The sequence below is a fragment of the Sinocyclocheilus anshuiensis genome, unplaced genomic scaffold (genome assembly GCF_001515605.1).
Source record: "Sinocyclocheilus anshuiensis isolate Anshui unplaced genomic scaffold, SAMN03320099.WGS_v1.1 scaffold1463, whole genome shotgun sequence".
Classification (NCBI taxonomy): domain Eukaryota; kingdom Metazoa; phylum Chordata; class Actinopteri; order Cypriniformes; family Cyprinidae; genus Sinocyclocheilus; species Sinocyclocheilus anshuiensis.
The window spans coordinates 465,256-477,755 of NW_015536784.1; the positions used below are offsets into that span (position 1 = coordinate 465,256).

At 37.7% G+C, this 12,500-nt stretch overlaps 1 protein-coding gene across 1 annotated transcript in view; it reads right to left on the bottom strand.

Moving 5' to 3' along the window:
* LOC107655670 (fibroblast growth factor receptor 2-like) overlaps positions 1-12,500 on the bottom strand; it is a 60,286-nt gene that overhangs the window by 32,727 nt on the left and 15,059 nt on the right. The window contains exons 5-8 of the mRNA XM_016443239.1: positions 9,054-9,223; positions 7,061-7,184; positions 2,210-2,400; positions 352-496 (exon numbers count right to left, since the gene is read on the bottom strand). Coding sequence (XP_016298725.1) covers positions 352-496; positions 2,210-2,400; positions 7,061-7,184; positions 9,054-9,223 — 630 coding nt within the window. The remainder of the gene's footprint in view (positions 1-351; positions 497-2,209; positions 2,401-7,060; positions 7,185-9,053; positions 9,224-12,500) is intronic.

A 12,500-nucleotide genomic window follows, 5' to 3' on the forward strand; every position in this document is an offset into this window, starting at 1 on the left:
ATATATATATATATATATACATATATATATATTCACATATATTGATAAAACTCTATAGACCTAAAAATGACAAAAACATAACAAAATTACTAAAACATTAAATAAAATTAAAGTGAAAACAGGAAATGTAATTCAAAATATTAACAATGCAGTTTGGAAAAATACATTTTTGGGCTGTAATTTCAGTCCGCTGAATTATTTTTCTTTGTGAAATTTTTCCAACTATCATGATACTAAAATAACAGTCCCAAGTGCCTCTTGTTCCCTCTCAAAGACCATTGGTGCGATATCAACCAACGTGGCTTTGACATAAAGGAAGTGCAGAGGAAGCAGTAGAGGACGAGTGTATACCTGGAAGCACCGTCAACCAAGCAGTGTGATAGGAGATCCCAATAGAGTTACCCGCCAAGCACGTATACTCGCCCGCATCCTGGAAAGTTACATTAGGCAGGCAGAGCACCTCGATCTCTTTGTCTGTAGTGTTCACACCTGCCGTCTGAGAGAAACAAAGGAGAAGAGGAAGATGGAAGGGAGATACAAGAATGGATAGAAGAAAGAAAAGAAAAGAAACAAATCAGACCCATAATACCCATAAGAGAAAAGGAGATGTTCAATGTTGTATTTCTCATCTACGCATTACAGAGATGGTAGATGTTCCACTTCAGGAGAGAGGATCGTCAAATAGGAAGGGCAGGGAAAAAAATCGCCATAAACGCAGATCTAAATGAAGGCCAAAACCTTTGTACCAACACAGGTGAACCCACCAGATCCTCAAGGGTTCATGCAAACACAAGTGAAGATCATGGAAAACAAGCCGCTGCCTTTTCGCCAAGAAAGAACCGAAGAAAAGTGATAAATGAAAGAGGAAAAAGTAGGAGGGAAACTTGACACAGAACAGAACAGAAAGACAGTGGCAAGGACAGACCAAAGGCTTGTTTCCATGGCTGATTGGGCACCAGGAAAGATCCGCCAAAAAATAAGAAAAACACCAGACCACACCACAACAGCTCAGCGAAAATCCCATGATCACCACGACGACAAAAAAACAACCCAAAACACCAGCAGAGGGGAAGGGGACGCTGAAGGCCTCGATCTTGTTTTTTACCTGGTAGGACAGTGAGCCAACCGGACTGGCTGACCTGACCAATATAATTGGACACTTGGCATGTATATTCACCAGAGTCCTCTTCCGTGACGTTGGTGAGCACGAGCACTTCCACGTCCGAGCTGTTTATGCCCGAGCGCTAGGGGACGCCATAACGAGGGACAAAAACACACATATGGGAGCCTGTTATAATCTCTTACTCTTTAGGAGAGCATAAAAGGGAGCACAACTCGTTACATGGCATTAGAATATCTCCTGCAAGAATAATGTGTTTTTGCATCTTCTCGTTCTTTCTAAAAGAAATCAGCTGCATCGAAACATTCCTGTTCCCCAAAACGAAAGGACAGAATATACGGAAAACGGAAGCCTAAATAGCCTAATACCTTCAACACCTTGACGTAAGGGAGCCCATCAGGACCGTAACGGCTGCCGTTCTTCACAATGTGCTGCAGCCACTGGATGTGAGGTTGAGCATCACTGTAAACTTTACAGACGAACTTAGCGTCCTCTCCGACTTGCACAGTGACGTTGGCCGGCAGGCCTGCCTGAAGAATGGGCCGGTGAGGAGAGCGTTCTGATAGAAAGGAAGAAGAATGAACATTATTATATTAATATTTACCAAGGACACTACCGTTTGGGTCGGTACGTTTTTTAAATGTTTTTTTAATGAAGTTTTATGCTCGCCAAGGCTGCATTTATTTGATTAAAAATACAGAAAAATATTATGAAATATTATTGCAATTTAAAATAACTGTTTTCTATTTTAATATATTTTAAAATGCAATTTATTCCTGTGATGCAAAGTTGAATTTTCAGCATCATTACTCCAGTTTTCAGTGTCACCTGATCCTTCAGAAATCATTCTAATATGTTGATTCGCTGATCATTGCTTATTATTATCAATGTGTTATAATCTCTTACTCTTTAGGAGAGCAGAAAAGGGAGCACAACTCGTTACATGGCATTAGAATATCTCCTGCAAGAATAACGTGTTTTTGCATCTTCTCGTTCTTTCTAAAAGAAATCAGCTGCATCGAAACATTCCTGTTCCCCAAAACGAAAGGACAGAATATACGGAAAACGGAAGCCTAAATAGCCTAATACCTTCAACACCTTGACGTAAGGGAGCCCATCAGGACCGTAACGGCTGCCGTTCTTCACAATGTGCTGCAGCCACTGGATGTGAGGTTGAGCATCACTGTAAACTTTACAGACGAACTTAGCGTCCTCTCCGACTTGCACAGTGACGTTGGCCGGCAGGCCTGCCTGAAGAATGGGCCGGTGAGGAGAGCGTTCTGATAGAAAGGAAGAAGAATGAACATTATTATATTAATATTTACCAAGGACACTACCGTTTGGGTCGGTACGTTTTTTAAATGTTTTTTTAATGAAGTTTTATGCTCGCCAAGGCTGCATTTATTTGATTAAAAATACAGAAAAATATTATGAAATATTATTGCAATTTAAAATAACTGTTTTCTATTTTAATATATTTTAAAATGCAATTTATTCCTGTGATGCAAAGTTGAATTTTCAGCATCATTACTCCAGTTTTCAGTGTCACCTGATCCTTCAGAAATCATTCTAATATGTTGATTCGCTGATCATTGCTTATTATTATCAATGTTGAAAACAGATGGTGCATGGTAAGACCTATAGCTTCAGTCCTGTTAGGCTGCTGTTAAGACTTCACAAAACAAAGACTGTTGCGTTAACTCTGCTGATAAGGACTGAACAAACACAGATGAAGAAAGGCAAAGTGGGGGAAAAAAATAAGACAGATGTACAGTGTCCACCATATATCAGCTGCGGTTCCAGCAGCGTTGGCGTATCAGGAACCTTCTCGTTTCATTTCCTTTTTCCCCTTAAAAATTATCTTACAAAATAAGAATGCTGTGACTTTTGTTTTCCAAAAGCCACAATAATAAGCAAACTCATGTTGAGTAGCTAATACACGTCAACTTTGTGAGTAGTTAAGTTACCTATAATTTAAAAACGTTATTTATAGATGTTATTTTAGAATCATTTTATTTTTTATTAATATTTGGTTTTGTTTTACTTTAATATGTTTTTATTTTAATTTGAGTTAAAGTTTTAGTAATTTGGTTGTGTCCTTGTAAGTTTTATTATTTTTTGTTTTTTAAATATGCCTATATAGTTTTATATTCATTTTTATTACAGTTTAGTTTTAGATATTTTGGTACATCAAGTTACACTAGCTTGGCAAGAAAATAAAAGAAAAGAAAACTTGCATCAAGACTACTGCATCAAGTTTTCCAAAGAAAAAGAAGAAGAAAAATAACGAAACTAAACAGACTAAACCATATTACAAACACACCTCATTGTCTGAACAACACAACATTACTCTCACCCTGTAATTCTGACACATCTCCTGGTTACCTCGACATACACAGACACACGAGCATGATGTCACACAGGAGATGTGGAGAGGTCAACCTTCACAGACAAGCAGCGGAGGTTTGCAGGGGATGTAAGAGGATTTAGGACTTGAGAGGCACAAGAGGGGGCACAAGAAAAGCTCAAAACAATGGTGCAAAGCAGAAAGAGAGAGCAAAAGAAAGAGGGGTTGGGGTCAAGGGATGCAGAGGATAAAGGATGCCCAACAGATGGGCAGTGAAAAGAAAACACAGACAGATGAGAAACAAAAAGGTACAGAGACAAACTTTGCTGACACACAAAGATCTAAACCTTACAAAATCTCCAAGTCAGGCAGAAAGTCTTCCTTTCCTAGCAAGTGTTTCAGATTGATTGTGTTTTAGGGTTGGCTATCGAGAACTGGTTCCAAATTTCCAAGACTGGTGGATTTGATACGACAAGCGATTTTGATTACGCTTATCGATTCATGTGTGTTGGTTTTATTTAGATTTTTAACCATTCAAGCACAAGAAGATACAAAAGGAAAACTCAATTTGGCATTTGCGCACATTTTCTCCAAAGCACACGCACAAAAAGCAGCCTCGTATAGTGTGTGAATACTGAATTGAGCTTTCTTTCACATCGTCTTGCGCTTGAACACACAAATACACAGAATTACGTCCAAATATCCTTGTAAACACAGTCGGTTTTGTCTTAAGGGAACGCAAGCAGCATTTTAGACTGAAAATGCATGTGTAGCAGTTTAATGTCTTAAAGTGACAGCAGCCTAATATTCCCCTTGTCATTTGTGCCATTAATGTTAATCAAATAGCAAAAGAAAATCACTTGCTGATCTTGACTGAATAACTTTATTAGGGATTAATCTATATTTCATTTAGAATAAGAAAACTATTCAGTGTTATTTTAAATTAGATTTCTATTTCTGTACCTGCACTTTGTTTCGTTGTATTTATTTGCACTGTTGCTAATTTGTTTATTTGTTCTTATTTTGTTACTGCTGACTTGTCTTTAATGAGGTTTGAAATCTAGCCTATATTAGTTAGTCTAGTTGTTTTTGCTGTGGTATTTTTGGTAAAACAATAGGAGGAATCTCCTTGTGTAAGTGCTCTTCAGGCTGATGATTATTTTTCATGGTATTCAGCTGCAATAGAATGTTTTGCAAAAAAAAATGTTCGATATCTAAATGTTTACTTTTTTATACCTTATTGGAATCAAATCTGAGAATCATAGAGAATCATAATCACTAAGCAGAATCGAATCGCTAAAATACAAATGATTCCCAACCCTAATTGTGTCACATTATCGCTTAATATTGCTTACTCGGGCTTGCTAGCCACTACCCTTACCAAACAACTTTCCAAAAACCTGAAACCAAGTTGAAGGTTCCTCTAAAGAACCCATTGAGTCAAGCCAAGTGCCAGTTGCTCTCCCACATTCTCCACCAAATCACAATCGATCAATTACATCATTAGCCAGCCATTTACAGGCTGATCTGGCATATCGAAGCAAGACAGTTGAACTTTGGATAACCTGCTGACTTAGCATACGTGGACCAAAAACAGTCAGGGAGGGGTTGCTGGGGTTGTGGCATGGGATTGGTTGAGAGAGAAATCAGTGTAGATGAACTAAGTTACTGTGCCAAATAGGTATGGTGGTTTGAAACATCAGTCAGTAGAGCTTTTGCTGTATGGTTTATAATGCAGAAGATGTGTTTAAATTGGCTATCAGTGCAAAGAAGTACTTTATATTATTTACATATTAACAAAATTGACGAAAAGCATGAGGTAATGCAAAAATATGTGTACCAAACAAGTCAAGATGAGAAAGAACTTAATAATTGTTTAGCAAAAACCACTATATTATTATATATACTGTTACTATGACTTAAAATTACTGTGATTTATTGCCAAACTCTAATGGCAGCAAACCGTGAGTGGAAGTGGATGGTGACTAGGCGTCCTAAACTCAAATATTTATATAATATGTGCACAAATTGGTAGAAGAAGCTATTGTTGGAAGTGATCTACAGTAGAAGTTTCTGGAATCTGGCCGACATCCACAATAAACAGCGATAATTAGAGTCTTTTTGGCTCTTTTAAGTGTCAGCGCTTTGTACTTAGTCCAGATTTGAAATGCAGGCCAGTTCAGACTTGTGCAACATTCATTGACCTGTTCGAAGGGTCACCGAGACTCCAATTCCGGCACTGGGAAAAGGTTTTCTCTCTTCTGACCTTCTTTATCTAATCTTGTAATTTTCACTGACTTCCCAGGTAGGATAGTGTTACATTAAAGTGAAAAACAACAGCATTATCCCTCTATCCTCCGCCACTTTTCTCTCCTACTTTCTCTGATGAGAGTATTAGACTGAGCCAGACACAAAAGGGCTTTACGGCCTTGCAATAAAACAGAAAAGAAAAACAGAGACTTTCTGAAAGACTGCTTTTACTTAACCCAGAACAGGGGCCCTAAATAGGGAGCATGTATATGTGTGTGTGAGTCTGGCGTGTCTGCATGTTCATGGGCGTGTGCATGCAAAAATACAGCTTGGTTTCTTAGGTTTAGATGGGGCAGATCTACTCAAACATTAAACTATTGCAGACAGCTGTGAATTAAAGGGACAGTTCACACCAAAAAAATGAAAATGAAGCCTTCCAAGTCTTTTAAAGCTGCATGATAGACACGTTCACAATACATACAAGAACAGAATAGATTTAGAAGACTTGAAATATAGCTTCCATGCCATATGTAAGAGAAAATAAGTGGTCAACCATTACTCAATGGCAATGATTTTATAACTAGATAAATATTTCAGTTTAGCAAGGATGCATTAAATTGCTCAAAAGTGACAGTAGAGTCACTGTAAAGATTGCTTTTAACATTGATATTAATAGGAAATGGTTCTTGAGCAGTAAATCAGCATATTAGAATGATTTCTGAAGGATCATGTGGTTTCCCGCTCTGTTCAGCGTGCAGTATCACGTGTCTAAACAAATAGCACATGCTGTCAGTGATTTCAACCACTAGAGGCTGCTCTCGAACTGTATAATGACAGCAGACCCTTCTCAGCCGTTCCAGCAACGGACGCAACCCGGAAAACTATCAGCATGGATTTTTGCCGATAACCGATACTATCGGTGCCGATTAATCGGCAAAACCGATACATCGGTCGACCTCTAATCATGTGACACTGAAGACTAGAGTAATGATGCTGAAAATTCAGCTTTGCCTCACAGGAATAAATTACATTTCAAAATATAATTGTTGTGAAATATATTGTGAAAATTGTAATAATATTTTGCAATATTACTGTAATTTTTTATCAAATAAAGGCAGCCTTCTTAACATAGCAATCGGTCTGCTAATCAGTTATGGTTATCGGCTAATGTCTATATTCTCACAATGGCCAAACCTCATCTGTCTTCTTGGCCTGGCCAATATATAGATCAATCACTCCACCCAAATATACCCACAGCAGTCTTATATGCCCTGTTTACCAGTGTCCAAATCAGCCTCTTAGGAAAAACAAGTGTCATGTAAACACATGTAAACAGGACTCACCTACTACATCCAGCGTGTAGGTGTGATTGATGGATCCGTAGGCGTTCTCCAACATGCAGGTGTAGTTTCCTTTATCAGAGGGAACGACGCTCTCCATGATTAGAGTCCAGTGCTGGAGTCGGAGCTGAACGTGGCAAATAAAAAACAAACTTAGTACAACAGAACACGTTCAGAATAGTTTAGTCACTTGTTTATGCAACGTTCCCAGTTTGTGAATCGTATAACCAAACACAGGTGGTTGTTTTTGTTATTCTCAAATTCATCTCAAACAAAACTCCAGGTTTAGATAAGTGTCCATCATCCTCAATTTCACACCAGTGTGTGACGTCTTACAAAATGAAGGGCAAATCTGACAGCAGCACTGACAGAACAAACAAGAGAGAGAGAAATTGTCCCAGAAGACGAGGGTTTTTTGAGCAAGAGCACCATGGGAAAAGTAATATCGCCGTGCCGACAGACGAGCGAGCTCCCGCCCCCACCCCAGGAATGCAGCTCTCGTGACTGCAGGCCACAAAATCTTGCTTCTCTTCCATGGAGACTTTCACTCCTCAACCCTCGGCCTTTTGAGACCCTTCAAATGACCACAAAATAAGGGTTCACCCAGCTGAGGCACTTTAGTTTATGCACGTTATCCATAATCTCATTTATTTTATAAAACATTTTAATAAGCTATTACTGAATATAATGTAGAAACTTTCATTTTCTGTAAAGCTGCTTTGCAACGATTTGCATCGTGAAAAGCACTATACAAATAAACTTGAATTGAATTGAATTGAATTTTAGATCTTATTTTGACTAAAACCTGCACTCTAGGCAGAAGGTGGAGACTGTTTTCATGAAGATTTGCTTTGTATATTCTAAAAATGCAATAATAATCAGGGTTATTATAGTTAACTACAACTTAAATCATTAAAATACATTTTCGTTAAAATATAAAACATAAAATACATGTTAATTGAAATAAAAAAATAAAAATAAAACGTAAACCTTTTTTTCAAATAGGCAACATTCATAATTTTCGATTTTTTTATCTTGATGTACTAAAATAACTAAAACTAAAACTAAATACAATTTGTAAAAAATATATAGAAAAAAATAAAAGCTAAAACTAATAAAATGACAAAAACACAACATAACTTAAAAACTAAAATTAACATGAATGCAGAAACTATAAATCAAATCTAATTCAAAATATTAACAAAAACTATAAAAGTACGTCAATGATAGTAAAATATCACTGGTTATAAGCTGATGCGTATCTTTGCTGACGCAATGAATTTCTTTATGTTTAAAAAGCATATAATTTAAAAGTTATTATTGTTATTAAAAAGCATTCACTTCACAACAAATCATTAACACAAACATATTTGATTAATAATCAGATTTTATTATTAATAAACCAAATTAGTTGTTATTTGTCATTAGTTTTATTTAAATGTTTCATCAGATCATGACCTGTAAACAGAATGCATATATCTATGTCTATATCTTTCTATATCTATCTATCTATCTTTTATTTATTTATCTATCTATCTATATATATATATATATATATATATATATAATTTTGTCTGTAACTACTGTAAATGGTAATTTGAGTCTGAATTATCGAATGAACGAGTTCTTGGTCCTGTAGTCAGACACTGGCTCATATCTGAGTCTTCAGATCAATCGAGCGTGAGCAGCTCAATCGTTAGTGACCTTCTGTGTGGATCAGCTGTGTTTTCAGAGAAGGAAGTGCAAACAGACACTGATCGGGGTACATCGGCCAGTCGTCCCGCACATCTATTACACTTTAACCAAGAGTCAGTGCTTCACCAGCTGTTTCATGCTAACAATTCTGACTCATGTAAATCTGCATGTATAAAAAAATACTTAAATGTACACATTTCGCTTTCTAAAAACCTCTTTGAAAAGCACTAGTATTTAAGCATTTTTTAAATTTACCATGATGAGTTCCATTTCTCATCCGGCATTAGTGAAGATTTCTTACCTTGTAACCACCCATGCGATCCTCCTGTTTGAAGGGTTTTCCGTTTTTCAGCCAGCGCATTTCAGGCTTGGGATTTCCCGCCGCCGCGCACCGAAACTTCACAGTGTTGGCCGCGGGGACGGCATGCAGCTTCTTCTCCATCTTATCCGGCGAGGTCCAATATGGCGCCACTGTAGGAAAGAAGAAGCAATTACAACCATTTGCATCATCCAAACATCAACAAGAATCACACACTTGCAGTGCACTATATATATTTCTTTGATGTGTCGAAGCTTTTAAGATTACATGCAATTCAATTGCTGTTAATAGTGTTCATCGTCTGTTTGATTACGTCTTTAACTGATTTTTCCGTACATTTCTGCCATATGTACATTGACTGACAGTCACCACTGATAAGCTACCACTAAATATTGTAGAAACTTAATTTGCTGTAAAGTTGCTTTGCAATGATTTGTATCGTGAAAAGCGCTGTACAAATAAACTTGAATTGAATTGAAAAACTTGAACATGCAGCTTTGATATGCATCACATAAAACCTCCATGCAAACTTTCAGCAGTTCATATATCAGTCCCTGACAACTACAGTGTGTTTTCTATATCTATGTTTATGGAAAAACATAGGATCAAAGCCAGAAACAGTAGCTTTTGGATTGTACAGTAGACTGAAGATGAATCAGTTTGATTTTAGCTCTCTGGAGCTCTGAAAATCAGAATTAGGGTCATATAACAAATCAATTCAAAATCAAAATTGCAACATGACCTTGTGCAACTGCTAAATCAATGAAGGCAGCAACTGAAATAAATGCATTATATTAGGGGTGTCGTGATATACCGGTATTGACGATAACCGTGATATTCAAATCATGAAATATCGACATCGTGTTAATTTAGGGTGTGACGATATACCGGTATTGATGATAACCATGATATTTTAAATTAACAGGACACTTATGATAACACGACACGCAAATAGCCTACTCCAGCGCCAGTACCTGGTTGACCTCCCAGGTGGCAGTATTGCGCCTTAACACTGACACCTGTCACACAAGAAGAAGACGCAGCGCGCGGCCGCACTACTCCAAGAAAAAACAATAGTATCCATGCTGCGGGTCTGCAGATGAATATATCTCAGAAGAACCATGTTCAATATTATCCAGACAGTAAGTTGCCATTATTTTACTAGTCATTGAATGGGAAATGTTACATTAACCTGTTAACAGCGGTTTCCTGTTTTCATATATTTAAATAAAAGGGTGATTCTTTTAATAAGTACCGCGTTTTCTTTACTCGTCTAATTTTTGTATTTGTATATGCAATCAAGCCCTGGCCAATACTGCCTATGTGTAGCAATTTATTTATTTGTTATTATATATATATATATATATATATATATATATACACTAATAAATATTTAAAAGCACATAACAAAATTAAAATAAAATTAAAATAAAAAATAGCACATAAATAATGCCAAAATGACACTGATTCAACGACACAAAAAAAATGCAATGACATGGCAAATCAATCTGAGGTCCATTCTGATTCAACCCCAATATCCCAAAAGAAATGCATCATTGCCAAGAGACAGAAAGCAGGAGCCCGTCTGAAACTCAGCAAGGGGAAACAGGAAGGCATGACCACGGATGCAAATTAAAACAGTTATTCACACTCGCAGCACTGCATGACTGCACCGCCCATCTGCTTAATGGAACCCTGCAACTCACAGTGAGCGGCTTAAATAAAAACATATTCCCATTTGCTCTGAGCAACACAAGAGAAAAGGGGGATAAAACAAATGGTCCAAAAGCACAGCAGCTTGCCAAGAAGGAACTGGACCATCACATCCAATTTCTTTTGTTCGACAGACATGCTAACCGGAAGGTTGCAAACGACTTGATATCAGACGTGTAAACAGACATCTTCCCTTCAGCGTGAAGGCATGCTAACTGCTTTTCAACTCAACCCTTTTCTTCAACGTCTATCTATCTGTCTGTCTGTTTTCTTTCCTCACCACCCAACTTTTTCATCTCATCTCGTGGGAATTCTTTCATAACGGTCATTCTCTTTGACCTCAACGCCCTGAAGGACAGCAGACTACATGTCTCCTTTTGAGAAAACAAAGATGGGAATGACCCTCAGACACTGGGGCAGTAGGGTCGGATGTCCTGGGCAACCCCAAGACAGGTGATCTCCAGTGAAAGATGGACTGACTATTGAACCTTTATTGACATTTTTCTTTAAAAACTCAAATACCACTGGTATCTGCAAAAAAAACGGTCAGTAAACAGAAACACTGAAACATCCCAGCAGCCAATTCCATCATATTAAGCAGAGAAAGAAAAAAAAAACATGCAAACCAGACCTTTAGACTTTAAACAATCACAGTGTTGTCTTCTCCAGCATACCTCATATGCAGGCAAAACCTCTAAAAAATAAAGGAAACTTTCTCGTGAGAGGGGGGAAAATTGCTGTTTTTGAGACTGCTGTTGTTGAGGCCCCTTTGCACAGAAATATCAAAGAGTTCTGAGTGGTTCAGCTGGGCAGAAATCCAAACCACTGAGCCCGAAACCGCCCCAGGCACAATGCTAAACACCCCTCCATCCCAACCCCAATCCCCCCACGTACACAGCCAAAGGCCAGACCTCCAAAGCATACACAAAAAAGTGTTGGTACAGATCCAAACCAGAGCCCATTAGCTGGAAGACCTAGCTCCATCCCTCTTTCCAACAACTATCTTTAATATTTAGTTTTGCACAACTCAAAACAGATTTTGTTGGGTATGGCGCTCATTTCAACAGTGGAAATGCAGTCAATATCCTTTCCTCACCTGTCACGGCTTCTCTTGCGCATAAAGTTCTCAAAAATGTGAAGCGGTTAGTGTTAACCATGACCAAAAAAAAACTAGATTGCTGAAGGAATGAGTCCTGATACTGGAAATAAGTTGCCATTTTTGAACTTACAATTCCATCGTTCCAAAGTCAATGGGTTTTTGGCCTGAAATAAGGTCTGTGGTTAATACGAGCTCAAAAAGAATCATAAGAATCATAAACTTTTGTTGGTCACAGAGCTTATTTTCCACAATAATCTAAAAGCCAATGGAAAAATCCTGGGCTTTTTGTTGAGGAAACAAATTAACTTCCAGATTTGCCAACAAATATACGTCATCCTTGCAACACTCTGATTATTAACAAGGTTTTAACATCTTTGGAATTTCTCTTTTTTCTATATTTCGTTACTATTTCACTCAGGTCTTTCCCTGCCATTCTCAAATCAAAACACATCTCTAAGCAGGTAAATTACAGACAGGCCCCTCATGGACCTGAGAAATGGAGAGCACAAAGACACAAAGGAAGAAGGAAAGAGAAGGCCTGGAATTCTGGGAATGTGTCTGTGCTGGAATTCTTGGTGACATACTGAACATCAGACTCCACTGCAGGCTCGTCCTAT